The sequence below is a fragment of the Astatotilapia calliptera genome, chromosome 17 (genome assembly GCF_900246225.1).
Source record: "Astatotilapia calliptera chromosome 17, fAstCal1.2, whole genome shotgun sequence".
Lineage (NCBI taxonomy): Eukaryota > Metazoa > Chordata > Actinopteri > Cichliformes > Cichlidae > Astatotilapia > Astatotilapia calliptera.
Window position 1 is genome coordinate 25718168 of NC_039318.1, and position 21015 is coordinate 25739182.

Consider the following 21015-nt stretch of genomic DNA (forward strand, 5'->3'; position numbering starts at 1 on the left):
CTTTTTTTTCCATTTACCATCAATCTAAACGAATCCACCGCAAAAGGTAGAGCCTCTTAAAAAAAAAATTAAAAAGTGAGATTTTACTGGACCCCAGAAGATCAATACTGAGGCAGTAAAAGTGTGACGGCGATGCTGAAAGTCAGGTTTGTCAGGAGAAACACTACACTGATTTGTGGCACAAATCTGGGAGAGTAGGCAGCTCTTCAGAAAACATGGCAAATCTTTCCAAGTTAAAGCAGTGGAGCCATCAGCTTTATAACAGAAAGTGACAGCTTTAATGGGAATCTCAGTTGTGATTTGAAAACAAACAATGAGTAAAAAAAAATGAATAATTTCAGCCATATTCTCATTTGGATCATGAATCAATGGGTTGTGTGAATTAGCCAAGTCTGGAAATAAATCCAGTGACAGCTCTCATACAGTCATTACAATGCTGGTGATGGGCACCAATCACAAGGAAGGTGAGATTTACCATAACAATATATAATAAATAAATAAATAAATAAATTGCATTCATCTACCAAACTTCCATTTTCATATTATAGCCCGGGGTAAGGGGTACCACTGATTGTTGCTGTGAAGTAATCAGCCCGATTGCTGTAAGCATACATGCGGTGACATAAATGAGGCCCCAGGTTGTAAATCAATGTATACATGCAGAAAGGCAGTAATCAGGTTGTGCTTTTAGAAGCTATTGCAGTAATAATGACAAGTTTTGCTTCCTGATTTTTACTCATGACTGTGTAGTGACAAAAATGAGTTTTACAATAGATAAAAAGTGGAATCTTCCATAAACGTTTAGAGGCTACTTTTTAAAACAGTTCTCAGCCCTGTTCTGAATGCAATTATTTTCAATGGGAGAATATGTTACTGTTATATGTTTTCTATGAAACAAGCTTTTATTTCTAGTGTAAATCTATCACAAAAACCAAAAACACCTTTATACTTCTATAGCTGTTGCAATCTGAATTGATCCAATAACCTTTGAGACGTATCAGAAAAAAATTAAAGCGTCAGCTCTACTGTGAAGCTGATAAAGGTTTGGGGTATAGAGGTGTGTAAACCCATATGTGGTTATGGTTTGGTACGGTCTTAAAATCAATGTGAACATGATTTGTTGCACCTTTAATGGTCAAAATAATCTTTATGTCTCAGAAATGGCTCTTTATGGCTGTACTGGAGTGCTCTCAACCTTTCCTTCAGCTCCGTGAGGGAAATCTCTAGCTAACCAGGCTGTCACGTCAAATCTGTCAGCCGAGACGGGGCCACCTGTGGACTGAAGGCGCATAAGTCTGACTGGGTCTGACTGGATTAGTGGTAATGGCGGCCTAATCGAGTGCTGATGGAGATGGAAAAGGGGTAGAAAAAACAAGGGACTTTGAGTTTGTGGGCCTTTTAATGAAGTGGGGTGTGAAATAAATCCCAGACTGAGTGCAGAAGGTGTGAGCGAGAGAAATCATCAAAGGACTGATTGCTCTGTAAGCTAGAATGATTAATCAGTTTTGAGTGTGCTCAGTGTGTGATTGATGGCCTGGTGCAGTGTGGGTAATGTAGTAGCAGATGCTGACAAGAAGAGTAATGGCTGTTGAATTAGAAAAGAGATTAGGAGAAGAGGAACGGAAAGATGAAGTCATTGGGTTTAGAAATATGTATGAAGCAATGGTGAGAACAGGGGCAGCCACACACACAGTGAAGCGTTCACCACTGATCCCATTAGTAAGAGTACAACTTGGAGAAGGTTGCCAAGTGACACTTCAGAAATGATGATGGAGTCTAAGGGAAAGGACAGACATCCAGAGGCTGAGTCGCTGGAAAGAAATGTTTTGTCTTTTTGGCTGAAATGACGCTCGCCCCTGTAACCTTTTCCCCTGCTTCACATCACTCTCTCTTGTTTTTCATTCTTTCTTGGTACACATCTGCCTCACAGATAATGGACCTTTTGGGCTTCAGCTCTCTATCTGAGCCCTTTGGGGCTCAACCTTTTCACCAGCGCCGCAACAAAGTGCAATCTGAAATTTTCCTGAAATACCCAGAGAGCAAGGCTGTTATATAAAGGTCCCACAGAAACATTTCCTTATTTATGATTCTAAATTATTCAAATGAGAGCTGATTTTCAAAATGCTGCAAGCCTCATTTTGCTAAAAATCAATGATCTGTCTCATTTAATATGCAAATGACATTTCAGGCATTCTGCAGTTTAGTCAGAGTGAATTACAATAAGGCTCACAAATGTGTCCAACAGCACTTATTGAGAGAATTGAATGAAGAGTATCCTGTAATTTCTATTAAGGGGCGGATAAGAAATAATCAAGAGGAACCTTTTAAGTTTATTGTGCAAGTTTGGATTTCTAACCTTTTATTTTGGGGAAATGGGAAAAGAAAATCCAACCTGGCTCTGTTAACGGACTAGAGAGAAACCTAAAGAGAGAAAGTAGAGGCAAACAAGTTCATGTGTTTGATTAGGATAGAAGTTAAATTTGTGAATGGAAATAAGGACTCCCCTATTCCTTAAACCTAAACTAGTTGTCCGTTAAATAAGTTAAAAATGTTACAAAGACAAAAGTTTAATGTTTGCAAATACCCTTAAGACACTTGAGCCTTGAGCCACCTTTAGCAATAGCGACTTGAACTTATCTCTCACATCATTGTGAAGGTATTTTGGTCCACTCTTCTTTACAGCATTGTTTCAGTTCATTGAGGTTTGTGGGCATTCATTTATGCACAGTTCCCGTCACAGCATCTCAATGAAGTTGAGGTCGTAAGTTTAACTTTGCCATTGCAATTCGTGCTGTGCTTGGGATCTCTGTCCTGCTGCATGACCCAAATTTGGCCAAGCTTTGGCTTTTAAACAGATGGCCTCACATTTGACACTAGAATACTTTGGTATATAGCGGACTTCAAACAAGCCTGTGTCCTCCTCTATTAACCTTCGTTATTTTGCTAAATAGTTTTAATATGCTCATATTTGTTTTTACTATATATGGTGCTGGGCATTATGGCCAAACATTATGGACATTACTCCAAAAATAGTAGGTAGTTTGTTTAAATCCAACTTTTCAAACGTAAGCCGTGCTTGTCTTCAGCTTTTACTCCTCTCTTCTGTGGAACCAGCTCCCAGTTTGAATTCTATTTTTAAGATTAGGCTTAAAACATTTCCTTTTGATAAAGCTTATAGTCAGGGCTGGGTCAGGTGACTAAACCCAATAGACCTTGGCTGCTGGGGGCTGCCCATAATGCTGTCTTTACACACTTTTGCAGTTTCTCAGAGCATTGTCTAACCTTGGGGTGACTTTGCTGATATGTTCACTCCTGGGAAGATTGTGGCATTATGTTAACACACACCTGCTGACTATGGTTGCTGCTTGCGCTCTTAATTCCTGTGAAAGCAGTTAAGATGTATCTTGTTCTTTTTCACACAACTTTTTTGTCTTTGTTATGAAGTTTTGCTGATTTCATTTCTCACACTTGAAACCTCAGCTGGGTTAGGGGTAAACCCTTGCACAAGGTGCATCTTAAAAACCTTGCCTATCAAGATAATCATTTACTTCGCTGCTATTTTTACCCTGCAAATAATTGGATTTTGATTTATTTATTAATTTAATTTGTATTTCAAACAGAAAAACTAACAATTAAAAATTTCCAGGTTAATTCTGCCTTTTTTTTTTTTTTTTTTACCTTTAATGTATGAACTCTGCCCTCTTTTTCTTAGTGACTCCTTTCCTCTTTTACGCATAAATATTTTCACGCCATGTGATCATACCCTGAAGCTATTGCACCATCAGAAGATCAGCAGCCTGCTCTCTCAACATTTAATAAGTTGAAATAAAGCTTTTGTATCCCCTTGTATGTTTGTACTTCAAGGTTAGGGTTTGGCTTTGGTTATCCTATCCTATTATTAAAGGATTTTGATCACGTTCATGAGATTCGTCACATTAAGCCTTCAAAGATTAAAGTAAAAACTGCAGTAATGTTACAGCAATTATATGGGAGAAAAGTTGTCTCTTTTGTGTTAAGGAAAAGCTCCAGGAAAGTCTTGTCGATCACATTGAGGACAAAACCCCAAAGTGACTTTCGGATTTTAAAGAAACGAGGAAACTTCAAACTTTTCCCAACCCTTTATTTTAAGAGAAGACTGGCCTAAACCTTTGATGATAATCCAATTGTGTGAACACGGTTGGACTTGAATGATAGCCTTGAGCTGAACTCGCATTACTGATCTGATGTGGTTATTTTCCTTTGTTGTTTGTAATGAAGCACCTCAGGCCAAGGCAAACAAAAAGAACTTTAGCCCCTTAACAGACCTCTTTTTGTCTTAAAAATAAAAATAAAAATCTGCCCTCTCTTGCTTTTAAAAAGTCACAAAATAAGAATTCCTGGCTGGACTCAATCAGAGGCTTCTTCACTTCCCTTTTCAAAGACCATTCATTAACATGACACATCATCTATGGGTCTCTGGAAGGGTATAATACCAGTTTGGCTGAAGTACATAATTAATGATGTAATTAGTGGTGTTTGTCTTATAATGAATGGAGTGCGGCTGGTAGCTTCCAGTGGAATCATTTGAATAAAACATGTAAAATTATGGTGGTGTAAAGAAAAACAGCTATCAGATTTTTCTTGTTGGTGGCTATTATGATATGTTTAACAAACTACCCTACCATTTCTCTTTCCGTGTTTTTTTTTTTTTTTTTTTTTCTTCTTCTCCCTCCCAGGATTCAAAGCGTTCGGCAGAGATCGTCACTTCTCCTTCGCTGGATGTTTTCCTTCCAGAAGACGAGGACAACCCGTATGAGTCTGTGACCACCGCTGTCACACGCAAACCCTCCTCTCTTGATATCAATCAACGACTCAACGCCTGTCCACGCAATGGTAGGATAGCTACACATATATCTGGCACCTAAAATACTAAAACAGTCCAGTAACTTGCATTTATAAACTTAGGTGTCCTTTTATTTAGGTTATGTAAATATAATACTTACTTGAATATCTAAGACTTTAGACACATTATTAGATACACCTTGCTAGTACCAGGTTGGACCCAAGTTTGCCTTCAGAATTGGCTTCATTCTTCATGGCACATTTTCAAGTACTGGAAACGTTCCTCAGAGATTTTGGTCTGAATTAACATGATGCTACACATCCATGATGTGAACATCCTATTCCACCCCTGGGATCTGGTGACTGTGCGAGTACTGTGTACTCATTATCATGTTCAAGAAACCATTTTGAGATGATTTGAGCTTTGAGAGATGGCAAGATATTCTGCCAGCACACTGTGGTCACAAAGGGGTTTACACAGTCAGCAACAATACTAAGGTAAAAAACGTTCAGTGCCAAGAAAATATCCCCCACACTGTTACACCACCACCAGCAGCAGCATGAACTTTTGATAAAAGGCATGATGGATCCATGCTTTCCTGTTCTTTACACCAAATTGTGCCCATGCTGAAAATGAGACCCATCAGACCAGGCAGCAGTTTTTCAGTGTTCTGTTGCGCAATGTGAATTGAAGGCTCAGTTCAAGCCTTAGCTGGCAGGAGTGGCACCTGGTGTTCAAATATGCTCCTCTGCATTCATTGGTTGTATATAGTGGTTATTTGAGCTAGTGCTTTCTTTCTATCAGTTTGAAGCAGTCTGAACATTCTCTTCTGCACTCTTAACCCTCTCAGGCTCAAATTAAACTTTTTGTTGCTAATGCACAACCAAGTCCTGCAGTGGTACTTCTGAGTAAAAAAAACTCATAAAATATGTATGTGGGGTAATCGGGTTGTTAGTTTTTAACTGTTGCAAATTGGCAACGCCTGGGTCGAGAGGGTTAAAGCGTTACCAAGAGTGCTGTCACTGACTGGATATTTTCTCTTTTTTTAGGCCATTCTCTTTAAGTCCTTGAGATGGTTGTGTGGAAAAATCCCAGTAGATGAGCAGTTTGTGAAGTACTCAAACCAGTCTGTCTGGTGCCAACAACCATGCTGTGTTTAAAGTCACTTAAAGTCCCCATTCTGATGCTCTGTTTGAACTTGATGTCTTAACCATGTCTGCATGCCTAAATACATTGAGTTGCTGCCATGTGATTGGCTGATTGGATATTTGGGCAAGAAAGTAGCCAGTAAGTGTAGGTTTTATTTAGGGGTGCAACAATACTCGTATCAGTATTGAACCGTTCGATACAGTGCTTTCGGTTCGGTACGCATATGTATCGAACAATACAAAAAAATTTATTTATTTTATCAACTTTTCTTCTGACGATGCTGTCTGTGTTGAGCGCTCAGTGAATCTGCGTTCGCCTACTCCGCCTAGGCTGCACTGTCGAGTGCAGATCCACTGAGCGCAGCGCAAGCTAGCAAGACAGAAGCTAAGCTCGTAATTGAACCTCCCCCACCCTCATTCAGATCTGGCGTTTGGAACTATCTTGGTTTTCATGTGAAGCATGACCCTGATGGTAAGCGCGTCATCGACAAAAGTAAAACAGTATGGTGGATGTGCCACGCAATGCTCAATTGGTGGGAATTAGTGCATTAGCGCAGTTAGCTTGTTAACGTGTTGACGCCGTCCAGCCCCACGCACGGGGCGATCCGCGGTAACTCATTAACGGAGATTTGCTGCGTTATGGCGTTAATGTCATACAGAAAATGTACAGTCTGTCACTGCAGAAAATCTTAGAATGGTCTTAGAATAATTTGACAGTGGAACATATGGTACATTCAAGTACAAGCCATGATCCATATGAAAATCCCACTGCTGTGAAGATCACGACTTCAGTAGCAGAAACGAGCCAGCTGAAAGCCAAACATATTGCCTATTCAACATGAACACACAGTTTTATGGCAGTAAACAAGTGTGGAGACAGTGGGTGAGAGTGAGAGCAGCAGTGTTTGGGATACATGCATTGTTAAAAATATGGTGGCTTTTGTTGGTCTTCATTTATTTAAGGCAGCTTAGCTGATTTTTAAAATTGATGACCGAGATTAGATGTTAGTATCAGGGTAATATACAGATGAGGTCTGAGTTTCTATTTTAATTTTCCACTCCCCAGTAATAATTAGTTCCTAAAACGTACTTTTAATTTGTGTACTTCATTTTCATCCTGTCTTTATCACCTCATAAACATAACCTTAAAATCTTTATAGATCCTGCTGCTGCTTCAGCTTTGTCAACAAAAAGCTTACCAACGATTGGAACTCAATATTTAATTGACATCGTATCAAAAGTTGAAACTTTAATTTAAAATATATTCCCAAGTTAGAATAGAGGCCTGTTTATCACTGTGCATGGAGAGCAGATGCTTCTGTTGCCTTGCTTTGTATATAATTTCAACTGCTGCTCAACAGCTTAGGACTGCCATCTTTTCATATTACAGAGGTTTTCATTGCCAGATTAGCACCCAGAGTCTGTTACTGTTACTGTAGTTTAAATCTACAAAAAAACGTGGGTTGGAGCAAATTAATAACTAATTAATATCATATGCAAACAGTTGCTCGTTTATATTCCTAAATATTGAGGTTCCTTTTAGTCTAGGAGCAGGTGGAAATAAATATTGTATTTGCACTGCTCTCTGAGTAACTTCTAACTTCTTTCAGTCTAAAAATGCGTTTATAACTAAAGCAGCAACCATTCAGCGATTTATACCTGATTCGGTGTACCTTTTCACTGTCATCCACACTGTTTTCTAATCTGTTTCTAGCATGAGCTAATCCCTCGGCCTTTGACCTTTCAGTCAGTTCTGTTTGCTCACCGCTTGTTTGGTCTGCGGCGTTGTGCCTCTGCACCCACGACAACAAACACCCACGGATGCATTCACCCCTTTCACTCGACTACACACTGCTGCAGGTTGTCACGGCAACTGCATCACCGGCTGGTGAGTCACCTGAATGTTGCCATGGGAACTGTCTTGCTAGTGACACCCCCCTCCTCACCACTCCTGAGCAGAGGAGCAGCGAGAGGCTACTGTAGAGCCTTGTTTTCTGTGTGTTTGTCCCGTGCTCGACTGTTGGATCTTGCTCATCATCGACTGTTTGAGAGTTGAGAGTTGAACTGTCAGCACACACTCTAGATTGTGTGCGTGCATGTGATAGGTTAGTTGTTTTATGTCAAAGTGTTTTTGGGTGGAGAATTGCTCCACTGACGTAAAGGAATAGTGTGGGTGTTATATTTGTTCTCATCTCTCTGAGTGCTGTTACCTGGCCAAATGAGAGGGAAAGAGAGCCACACATACAGAGATTGGGAATAAGACTGAGATGTGAGGCAGAGCTGACTACATATCTATGGTATAGGTAAGCATGACAAGAAGGACATATTCACCTATAACATTGAGATAGTTTACATATAACATAGATAACTCCTTCCAGGTATCAGATAATGTGTTAATCCAGATAGACCAAAGGTAAGAAAGACTCTGAGATGGACCATGGACAGGTTATACATTCATAGTAGAGGAAGTCAAAGGTTGACTCAGGCTGAGCCATCTCCATGAAAATGACACAGCAGGAGGGAAAATCCTGGATTCCTGCTCTGAGTCCAGTCACATGTCAGCCTAATTGGACATGGGTGTGAGTCAGTCTCTCTTTATCTGCCTCTGAGAGGAAGGATGTGGTGATCAAGGAACATGAGGAGGAAAGGGCTGAGATGAGAGGAAAAGGAAGAGCAGAGTGGGACTTGGTGCAATACACTGCAAAAAATTTGGTTTGTTCTTTGGTGTTATCATATTTAAGTTACTGTGTGGAGGTTTTGGGAAAATACTTAGAAAAGTTCATTACAACCACTGTATTTATTGCAAAAAAGAGCTTTAACAACAACAATAACCACCAATGCATAAGTTAAGGAACAATGTGTTGTGATTTCTAGAGGGATAGACAGGGGTTAGAGTTAAAGGGCTGCATTAAATTTAAAGGTATAGTTTTTTGGACAACCAGAAGTTTTTCTATACCATATGTGGTGTAGGATTGTGGAATAGTTTAACTCTGGAATTAAATCAATGTCCAAACATAACATTATAAAGAAATAATTTCCACAAGGTACAGGGATTTAGAAGGATGCCAGTCACTGGATGAAATATAAGTTCTATATAGATGGTTTATAAAGGTATTATAAGATAATTATTCTTTTTTTTAAAAAAAGCCACATATTTGCTGATATGTTTTAATAAAATTGTAATGAGCCTATTAATGTTGCCAGCAACATTAACAGGTTAGGCCTGTTTTCTGACCACAGTAACAACGGCAGAAGAGACAATTTTTTAACAGCACTATAAAAAGTTCTGGTTCAAGATTTGTTAAACTGGGGACACGAAATGAACGCTACTGCCTCAACATAAAATCTCCACACAGACGGATCAGATGTTACATATGCATTTACAGTTTGTGAAATTGTGTCACAGTCAAAAATGGTGCATAATTACTAGCCTATATTGTGCATCTGAAAATTTTTTAAAGTTAACATCATCAGCGCCTGTAGTGGAAAGCAGGTATCTGAAAATAGGAGTATTTCATAAACTCATATTTAGAAAATGACAAAGAACTTATTACAATTTTTTTATATTTAAGTATTACCAGAAACTCGATCTTTCTAAAAAGGTTCATTTGGATTTGGTTTATGGTGTCATACATACCTGGGGAATATTACACTCCTGAATGTCCATATTCATAGTGTCAGAGTACCAGATATTCATCCTAAAAAAATTGAAGGGTCTAGCTGGATATTTTTTGTAGTGTAAACCCTGCCTGATAGCCACCTGTCTTGTTATTGCTGGTTAGTGGTCTGCAGGTGTGGGCTGCTGCAGTCTCACAGTTGAGGAGGGGAAGATGCTACAATACACTCAGAAGCTTCAAAGAATCAGGGCGGTTTTATCAAAATTCATCTGCTGACTGTCACTCAGCCTAGCCGCTACAGAAACACCAGGGGCCTGTTGTCACTGAGACTGCCATCCCAAACAATTTCCTGCATTTCATGTCTTGGCTTCTTGAATTCCTCACCAACCTTTCATCTCTTTTTATTTTACTTTTAACTTTATTTTTTTCTGTCTCCTAAAGCACTTGTCAAGAGATTCTCCACAGAGTGTTAGAGGCGCAGTCCTCCTTCTGATGCTGCGGTATTCATGGGAACGCGGTGTCCCTTTGCACAATATGCCCTCTGATATGAAAACTGTCACTTTTGACAATGAAGAGGCTGAATTATTTTCTTTATAATGCAAAGTACATGGAGTATATAGTTGCGCACGTAATCCTTTTATTCTTCGAGTCCTAAGGCAAGTCATTTTTTATTTTATGTCAGGATTATATTTATTCCTTTCTGATAGAATTTCCTTTGTTTTGAATGAGAGAATACATTTCTGCTGCACTGTTTGCCTGCAGATAGATTTAATGTACATTTGTCAGATTCGTTTTATTCATTTTTACATGTATACAGATTCAGATAGAAATACAACTGCTTGCCAAGTGTAAATTAAAACACTCATGCAGAGAGTGGAATGTAACAAGCTAGTAGGAGAGGCAGAAACATATCTGGTGTCACTTTCAACCATCAGATGTCTCAGTTTTCTTTTGTGCAGTTTCTCAACCTTAAATTATTCTTTTTTTGTTTAGTTTTTGCTCTGCTACTAAGAAGCACATTTATTAAGTTACTCAGTATTTGTAACTGTGACATTTAACCAGTTAAACAGTTCTGCAGTACTGGTAATCAGTTTAACAATCAGTAGATTTGAACTCCAGGAATGCTGCTGTAACAGCCCGATTGCAGAAACGCACAGGAGCACTGCAGGTAAAGTGCGATCCTGCAGATAGGAAAACAGGCAGCAGAGTGGTGAGGAGGGACCTGCGAGCGAAGCTTCCCAGCTTCCAGTCACGTATGGAGCAGACAGAAAGTACAGATTGTTGCCAAGCAGTAAGAGCAAAAGTGCTTCTTTTCTGCTATTGACTGACTTCTCCTAAGATAAATACACACTTGGTGTTTGTACCTATGTATGTGCTTGTGTATGCGTATAATACTTCACAGTCCTATATCCTATACATCTCTGTAAACTTTCCAATGACAAAATCAGCCGATAAACATGCAGGATGGGTATCTTGAATTTCTTTGAATTTTTCTTTGGTTTGTCACCTCTTGGAGAAATTTGTAATACTGTATAATTCATAATTCATAATTGTAATTATGAAATACGTTCATTTGACCAATTTTAACCTGGATCCTCAACTGCTTTCTATTGAAGCATGTTTCTGCAACTGAAAAAATTGTTTTCCATTCACAAGTTAAAATTTTGGGATATGATCGGAAAAGTCTGAATTAGATGTCTGAAAATTTCAACATTTTAAGTCAAACTTCTAAGAAAATAACTCCAAACTGGAGATGAACCTTTTTGAGTTATTAAGTTTTGAGATAACTCAAAATTCTGACTTATGTGTGGCAAATCCTAAAACACAATATGTTTAGAATGAGGCGACACAGGAATCATCATAGCTTTGACCTCAGAGGTCAACGTTTTGGAAAATCATCTCGGATTTTTAAATTTATACTATCCGGTCTTTAAGTGATGATGTGATGAATCCGGTGTTTATTAAGGCTGTTGTGTTTTAACATGTTTTAATGCTTTGTATCTTGTTCTATTTAATCTCAACAAGCCTTTAAAAACAGTCAGTGATCACTGTCGGCCTCTCTCAGTTTTTATTGCCGCTAGCCCGTGCATCAGTATATGAATGACTAACCTCGTATTGTGGATGGATTATCTATGTTGTTCTCCTGACTGAAGTTTGGTCCGTTTACAGCATCCTGCCATGCAGTTGCATTTGTCCCTAATCATCTGGAATCCTCGTGTCAACTTTTATCGAGTGGAAAAAAGTTAGCGTTCATCCTCCAGCTTCACTGTGTTTTTGCTAACATGGCTGTGCTGCTAGCGATCACGTAGCACATCATTATATACCAGCTAGCCTAGTTTGACCATATTCTGATTTCCAAAAAAGAGGACCCTTAGCTCAGTCATGAAGAACTTGCTTAAAGAAACATATTTAACATATTTAAACGATGCCTTCTGTGTGCGGTTAATTAATTGTGAAATAAAATATGTCATATAGGCTTTTACAAGTCAACAAGTGCAAAAAAATAACTTAAAAACCTCTGGAATTAAATAATGACACAGAAATAATGCCTCATCTGCTTAAGAAAAATTACCAGTACTAGGTCGGTATGAGGGCTGGACTGGGACAAAAAATTGGCCAGGGCAGAGACCGGCCCACCAGGTATTATAGGAAAAGCCATAAAGCCTTTGAATTAAAATGAACGCTGTTGTGACAGTGGTGTACTGTCTTGTTGGTATATGTATGATTTCAATACATTTTACATCAGATAAAAACTTAGATTGTAAGACTCAGTATTTTTTATTAAAAGCGAGACATTTTAAATGAGAATAAGAAAGAAAAGTATTTCTTTGTGCCCCCCTCTCCCTGTTAATGCCCTACCTGGCCCCCTGGCAAAACTTTGCTAGACCCGCCCCTGCACAGTTACCAGCTGTCAGCTACTTAGAAAAGGATCCTGGTGTTATTTGTCTCTCAGAAACAGTTCATAACTTCCCTTCAACTCATTCATGTCACCTAAAAGGTAAACCTGTTTCTCCATCAGCTTTTCAGCTCTGATGATTCAGTAAGGACATCTCCTGGTTTCCCTCTCACCACATATCCAAACCGATATCATATCACTATCAGTAACATCACAGCACCTGCCCAGCTGTATAGAAACTCTGTCATGCTAGCTAGTAGGCAGTACAAGTTATTGTAACTTACTGTAAAAAGTCAGCACAACGAAAATAAACTCCACCTAAACTTGGGTTATATCTGACCCAGATAGACTGCAGGTCATAACTTCTTACCTGAAGTGAACTTTCAGTTCACCTGACACTCATCCACCTGCTGCCCTCTGTGGAAGCTCCGCCATAGACACCACCAAATAACTGAGTTAATTTTGCACACCAGCCAGCATCTGGCCAATCTACCACCTTTCATTGTTTATACCGTTACAAAACAACAACAAAACCATCGGCCGTAAAAACGAAAAATCACCATTGGCCCACCGGGCAAATGCCTAGTATCCCCGATGGCCAGTCCAGCTATGGTCGGAACGAGGGAAATTTCTTTTGCAGTTCGTCTGAAAAGATGCACTTGCGCTTTGGGATCGTTTAAACATCATTAGGTCCCGTCTGTGAGCTCAGAACAAGCGCTCACAAAGCAGCAGTTCGGGGATGACGTCACACTCATGGGTCTTCTGTCGGAATACAGGAAAACCCGAACATTTTTATCAGTCTCGAAAATCCACCCGGACACCCCGAGCAGAACGTGATAGCAGAGGTGTACGTCTTAATTTTTTTTCAGAAATTTCTCAGTTAGAACATGGTATATCATGTTTATGTGGAAACTAACGTGCTAACTTCCTGCTGGCTTCTAACTCGATTAAACTTTATAAATCCTGTTTTCATGGATGCCTGGATGTTAAACTTAACTATTAAATGGTAAATGGCCTGTATTTGTATAGCGCTTTTACTAGTCCCCCCTAGGGACCCCAAAGCGCTTTACACACCCAGTTCATCTACACATTCACACACTGGTGGAGGCAAGCTGCAGTTGTAGCCACAGCTGCCCTGGGGCGCACTGACAGAGGCGAGGCTGCCATATCGCGCCATCGGCCCTTCTGGCCAACACCAGTAGGCGGTAGGTGAAGTGTCTTGCCCAAGGACACAATGACCGAGACTGTCCGAGCCAGCACTTGAACCGGCAACCTTCCAATTACAAGGCGAACTCCCAGCTCTTGAGCCACGATCGCCCCTGGTAAAGCAGCCACACCGATAATTTGATTACAGATGAAAGAATTTAGACAGTTTTTCAACTCTCAGCGATGCTGAGCGATGAACCTCGTTGCCTGAAGCTGTTTGATCCACAAGCTTTTGTCTAACAACAGATGTGTAAGCAGGTTGAGTGAGAACTTTTTACCCATACTGTATATCTGCTGCTTTGTATGGAGGTGTATGTCAATGTTAAGTTACATCATATTTCATTTCAAATTTCAGGACACAGAAAGTCACACGAATTCTGATTTGAGGGTTCACACTGAGGTCATGTGAAAGTGGCCTGAGGCAGATTGAAAAGATTAGATTCCTGGCTGCTCTGAGTCACATATGAGGAGGAAAAACTAAACAAAGCTCAGATTTTGGTCCTTTTTATCCCGCAGTGTGAGCGCAGCCTCAATCTGAACTTGCTCACAGTCTCATCTGGATGGTTAATATATAAAGATTGCTACTTCTATAACAGTGTTGATTTTCATGATTTTCCCCTTATGTTACAGAAAGAGGCATTTTTAATGATGGTCTTGTCACAGCCATGCTTCATTTTTAAATGAGTTCACATTAGCCAGTCACAGGCATGCACACCGCAGCCCTGCTACCTGACAGGTTAATGAATGAAGTACTCGGTCTTTTAGTTTCTTACTCCCCCTCCCATATTAACTTTCACCCTCACTGCTCTCTGGTGGATAAAGCTGTGATGTTGCTGCGTCTCACCCCATTTATCGCACTTTGGTTGGCACTGGAGGCTTAGAGTGGCTAATGGCACCATGTACTAGCCCAGGGCTTCGCCATTAAAAGGGTCGAGGCCCATTGACTTGTTGAAAGAAAGGCAATAACGTGTCTTCCTCTTTGACACCCAGAGGAAATTGCTGTTGATATGGTCATACACTTTTTTTTTTTTTTTTTTTTTAAGTTTCTGGTCTTAGCTTTAGATTCAAGCCTTGAGTTTTCTGTTGACTTACTTAGATTAGGTTGTTTCTGTCATATAGTTCTGTTTGCGCTCTATTGTAGGAGTAAAGAAGACTCTGTGGCTTTTCCATACTTTCAAGATCAACAGTGAGTTAAGATCTTTAAATACTTTTTGACTTCCCTGTTGTGGAGGCTTATCTTACAATATAATCTTTAAAACATATAATTATTTTCTAAATGTTGTAGGTATTCTAGTCAAAAATATTACTAAAAAGTTTCGATTTGGGATTTTCTTCAATATTTATGCAGACATTATGTTTATATGGGGCTCACAGAAGACTCATTTCACACCCTCAAATGGTGATTCCAGTAGTGAATCAAACCTTTTCAACTTCCTGTTGGAGAAACTACTCAGCATGATGGACAATCTGCCCTATGCCGTGCATGCCTCCCTGATTGGTCACCGTAGCACTCATAGCAAAAGTCTCATTGGCCCAAGGTGTAAGAATGAGCGGTAGAGGAGATCCTTTCTACTACCGAGCTATAGCATTTAGATGATGTAACTTGATATTTTAAAAATCTACACATGCACATCAACATTTTATCATATTATACTCTTGCTCCATCCCATCTGTTCATTACCAGATGGAAGGATTATTATTACTACACCATCACATGCAATTTATTTTATACTGCATTTGTTAATAGCATTAATCTAATTAAAATTTTAAGCCAAATTTCTCATAGGTAAGATACTGTACATATTGATAATTGACATGTATTTTATTTATATGCATATTTATTCCTCTAATATTTCTTGTTTTATAGTAGCTGTGCTTTATAATGCTGTTTTTTAAACGTATTACCTTGGTTTGTATCGGAAACATTTAGGAAATGTTTGGAATATAATAACTTACGGACATTATAGTTTGCATCCAAACATGAGGTCACATTTGGCGTCTGATCTCACTTTTACATTTCAACTATTTTTTTAAGTTGATCCCCAAATAATGTTTGTCTAATCAAATATCTGACGTGCTACCAATATATGATTTATACTGCACGACAAACTTAAAGTACATTTAAAAAGAAAGAAGACAAAATGAATATATAGAAAATATAATACTGTTCCCATAAAGCTAAATATTGCCCAGAGAGTGAGCTGCCTTGATAGAGGTTTGCATGCTGAGTGCTCTTTGTTTTTGCTGTTTTTGCTATCTGACTCTGTACACCTTATTGCTTCTGCTCCTGTTTCTATTTTTATTGCACCGAGCATATAAAAGGCACAAGAATTTCCTTTGGGATTAATAAAGTTCTTATCTCTTTTATTAATTTTTGTATCAGTATAGTCAATATGTGAATAAATAAATAAATAACCTGAGCAGCAACTGTACTTTGTCTGAAATGCAACAGAAGATCAGCTGATGTCTGTTTATAGTAGAACTCACAAATTCAGCATGAACACAATTTCCACTCAAGGTGGGAACAATGGCAACTTCTGTACAAAAGGGCTATTCACAAAATATAAATACACTGAATGACTAAAAATACAGACCAAAAATAGTACTGAATTGGCCTCGATTTAATGAGGATCTTAAAGATTATTACTCTCAATTCCCTGTGTGGATTTAAAGTTATCCTAAGCTGAAACCCCAAACCACAGGGATTGGCTAAAGCATCTTTGCTGTAGTGCATGGGTAAATAAAACTTTCAAACTTCCTCTTTTTTCGATTCCAACTGTAGTGTTAAAAAAACACAGAAGCTCAGCTGTAAGTTGACACTGACTTGCAAGGTTGCATGCACACACATACACTATACATATGAAATACCCCCAGAGTGGCAGAGAGGCAGAACTGACAGCCCAAAGAACGTGTCTAAAATTGACAGTTTTTGTCTTGTTAGATGACCAGGAAGTGGACAGCTGATTGAACGCTTGCGCACACCGAGAATTCACTTAGACACACGGGTCCTCTACAGGGTGCTGTAAAGAGCAGGGCAGCTGGTCTTGGATCTACACAGAGTTATATTTGAATATATCCAGGCTCTATTATAAGACACAGAAACTGTACAATGAAACATTTCGGCGCTTCCCAGTATCAAGGATGTGAACAGGTACAACATCCATCAGAGATTACATTTCGACACCCATACGCATGTGCACTTTTGTATGCACACTAACATACAAACATGTATTCTCTTTGGCAAGGACAGCTAAGAGTGTTTCCCAGGAGTGAGCCCAAGGCACATGTAAAGGAAGCAGAGTCAGAAACAGACACATTCACACACACATCTTACATCCATCATCAAAAACAGTGTTGACAGGCTTATTCAATAGGACAAAACCTCAATCCCATCTATATATAACCCTCCTTCCTTTTTTCTCTCTCTCCCATTTTTTTTCACTCTTTATTTTATCTATTTACGCCCACATTTAAACATTGATTCAGCTCCAGGCAGTTCTTTTATGGTGCATGCGCATGTGTATGTGTGCATGCGCATGCTCGTGTGTGTTTGCAAACATGTTTGATAGATGTGAGAGCATGCTGTGAAGCTGTGTCACTTTCCCCCTGCAGGACAGATGTGCCTGCGTGATTGTGTGGCTTCACGTCTGCAGCCAGACTGTTGAAAAATCAAAATCAAAATAGGATGGAAGATGGTAGCAATTTCTAAACCAGGATCAGACATTTTTGGTTTTAAAGCTGCTTCACAATAAAACTGGTAACTTCAGGTTGCTGGAGTATATAGAAAATCTTCCATGAAAAGAAATACAGTTCTTTTATTTATTTATTTAGTATTTAAGGACTTCAGGGAGTTTTAGCTGCGTCTGGAAATGGTCTCTTATGAGGTTTACATCTTTGCAAATCGTGTTTCTCTCTGTTGCTCGATTATTGTTCCTGCTAGCATTTTCTCAGTGTTTATGATTTCTTCTCTAATGAGCCTCATTCTTTTGTGTTACTGTGAAAATTGGTCCTACTTGCTGTTTTTCTGGATTCTTGTTAAAATGCTGTTTGGTAGATTTTTGAAAAATCTTAAGTTATTAGATGTCAATAAAGAATATGCAATTATTTCCACAAGAGGCAAATTTACCTCTGTACACCATCACAGTAGATTTTAAACCAAACAAGAAACAGTGCTTCATTTTTAGGAGCTTAAAAAAAATTGGACGAATGACTGATAAGCAGTTGTGTGGCAAGGTGAGACCTGCTCTATAATTGTACGACAGACTGAACTGATTGAAGATCCGAAGTTGGGTCCAATTATATTTGCTTTTGGTAGCTTTTTACTGGATACAAGGCCCAGAGAGATGTTGATAAGAGTGAGAGGCCATCATTTTCAATCAGAGAGATGCCAAAGCTTTAGAAGTGGCGCAACCCACAGTGTGGATATAATGCAGTGCGGTGGATCTTATGTTAAAGCGTGAGCTCGTATTACTGTCAGTGGAACTGGCTTACTAGTATTTACTGATGATCTGACTGCTGATAGAAGTACCGGTAGCTGGATGAAATGTCAGATTTAGCCAAATGGATAATGACCTAAAGTGTACTGAAAAAGGATCCCAAGAGTTTCTCAGAATATATAAGAAATGATATATTCTTTCTGTGTGGTTGTTAAATGTTAAAAACAGATGGCAACAGTGTTTGTCAGCTAAGACCAGCTACACTGAATGACTGTAAATGGCTTCATCTCAAACTTATAATCCAGGGCAGAAGCTTCATTTGATACACCAGACACCGTATCTGCTGTATTTTATTTCTTCTCTATTTGGCTCACTTTAATTTTGGGCTGATTTCAACCTTTTAGACTGAATATTGTTCCACCAGGAATGTCTTCAGGGATCTAATGCATCTGCTGCTATCCTTTTTTTCTTATTGCTTTCTCAAAAGTTACCATGTTCTTTTTAATTATTAAAAAATTCTGTCATAATAAGTAACAAAAAAATGTAGAGTTTACTTTCAATTACAGTAAAAAGAAAATCTGAATACAACTTTATTTTTATCCTTTTCAGTTTGTTCACAAATAATTTGGTACCTCTTCTTGCTTTTTTTTTTTTTCCACATGAAGATTAGAATTCCTCCTCTGCAGGCTGACATCCTGGTAAATGTAAAGTAAAGGCGTTTGTCGCTCATTAAATTACAGGACGCTGTATGTGTCATTATGCAAAACATCAGCAGCAGCCCCACATTTCTCCCTTTTTTATACATTTGTTCTTTTTGAATAGGTGAAGATGATTTGTGGGAGTTGTGAAAAATCACACCATCAACGACATCCAAGTTGAAACAACAACAGGGAGCACTGCTTTTATTTCAGTTTCCATTTGAAATGAGCTAAGTGGACCTGCCACATAATTAAAAGTTATGCGATTATCTTGTAAGAATGCAGTGTTCTGCTGGGACACCGTGCGTCTGGGCATTCATATCAAAGTTACCCACCTTAACATTGTTGCAGCCCAAGCAGATGGCAGCACTCTCCCTACATAGGAGCAAAAATAATCAATCCGCAGAACTAATTAATTCATCCAATCCAGGATGCACAGGAACAAGCCTGAAACACTACCAGAGGTCCAATGCCAGATGCCACAGGACACCACCACAGAGCTGCTGGCCCATTTTAGAACATGCTAGAGCTCTATTGGTGGCACAAGTGGGGGTGGGGGGGTCGTACATACACGTAGTAGGCACGTGGCTTTAATGTTGTCGCTTTAGTTAAGAAACAATCCCTGGAAATCAGATGAAATATATAATTCTGTTCTTAGTGCTGTTGTGTCAGTGTGTACATGTATGCACACTTGTGAGGTAATAGTCCCGACTGGGTCTCACACCTTAATTGGATGATATTCTGGCATCTGATCGAGTCCGTGTAGGCAGGTGGTAACTGACAGAAAACATCTAGCGAGTGTGTGTGTGTGTGTCTGATGACAATATTGCGAGAAAGCTGTCTGGGTATTGTGTCTCTTCCAGTTGATTAAGACAAATGCTTTTTCCCACTGAAAGTTAATTCAGTCGACTTCAGCACTTTTCTCTTCTTCCTTCCTTTCTGGTCTTTTTCTTTTCCTTTTTCCTCCCCTCTTCTCTGCTAAAGGATCATGCACTGGGGAAATTAGCTCAGATACTCTGTAATCAACTGCACACACTGAGTGTGTGTATAGAAAACTGAGATAGACATCAAACTGCTCTGGACAGCAGTCACGTTTTCCTGCTGTGGTTGTTGCTGAAGCTTGTAAAATTACAAAATGACACTCACCTCTCTTTGGTTCTCTTCAGTGATAAAACAACTGTAACTACCAGGTCACTGTTAGGCGGAGGTACTGTACATAATATGACACATTAGCCATTTTGCTGAATTCTCATGTGTTTAGCGGGAACTAGAAAATGCTAACACGCTATTACACCACCTATGTTTTGTTTCCTACATAAACTATTTTGCTGTCTATACTGCTTCATGCTGGCAACTGATATAGTCTGAAAAGACTGGCTAAGCTCTCACCTGTTTTTTCTAAAGACTGAAAACCGAGCACTGGGGAGATGCGATAATCTAGTTTGCTTTGTTAAGAGCATTTACATGCATCACCCATAACATTATGACCCCTTACAAGTGAAGTGAATGACACTGATTATCTCTTCATCGTGGCACCTGTCGGTGGGCGGGACATATTAGGGCACAAATGAACATTTTGTCCTCCAAGTTGATGTGTTAGGAGCAGGAAGAATGGGCAAGATTCAGGATTTGGGACAGTCTGACCAGGGCCAAATTGTGATAGCTAGACGACTGGGTCAGAACTTGTGATGTGTTTCCGGTCTGCAGAGGTCATTATCCATCAAAAGTGGTCAAAGGAGGGAACAGTGGAGAACCAGCGACAGGGTCCAGGGCAGCCAAGGTTCACTGATGCATGTGCAGCGTTAGGGTTGGCGTGTGTGGTCAGATCCAACAGATGAGCTATTTTAGGTCAAATTGCCTAAAAAATTAATGCTGTTTCTGATAGAAAGCCGATAGAAAAAAGCAGTGCATTGCTGTTTGTTGGTATGTGGCTGCATAGGCATAGACTAATCAGGGTGCCCGTGTAGATCACTGTCGCCAACAATGAGCATCAGAGTTGGATGGGAAAAGGTAGCCTGGTCTGATGATCCACGTTTTCTTTTACATCACATGGAAGGCCGGGTGCATTGCTTACCTGGGGAATACCTGGACCCATGATCCACTATGGCAAGAAGGCAAGTCGGTGTCATACTCCGATCAAGCATCTGTGCAATGAGCTGGACAAACAATTCCAATCCACACACAACTTACAG

General features: G+C 39.4%; 1 protein-coding gene across 7 annotated transcripts in view; it reads left to right on the plus strand.

The window, feature by feature from the left end:
- Nucleotides 1-21015, plus strand: part of anks1b (ankyrin repeat and sterile alpha motif domain containing 1B) — a 282958-nt gene that overhangs the window by 156229 nt on the left and 105714 nt on the right. For all 7 annotated transcript variants that reach the window (XM_026146084.1, XM_026146081.1, XM_026146083.1 and 4 more), the window contains one exon: nt 4716-4872. In XM_026146084.1, the coding sequence (XP_026001869.1) occupies nt 4716-4872 (157 nt within the window). The remainder of the gene's footprint in view (nt 1-4715; nt 4873-21015) is intronic.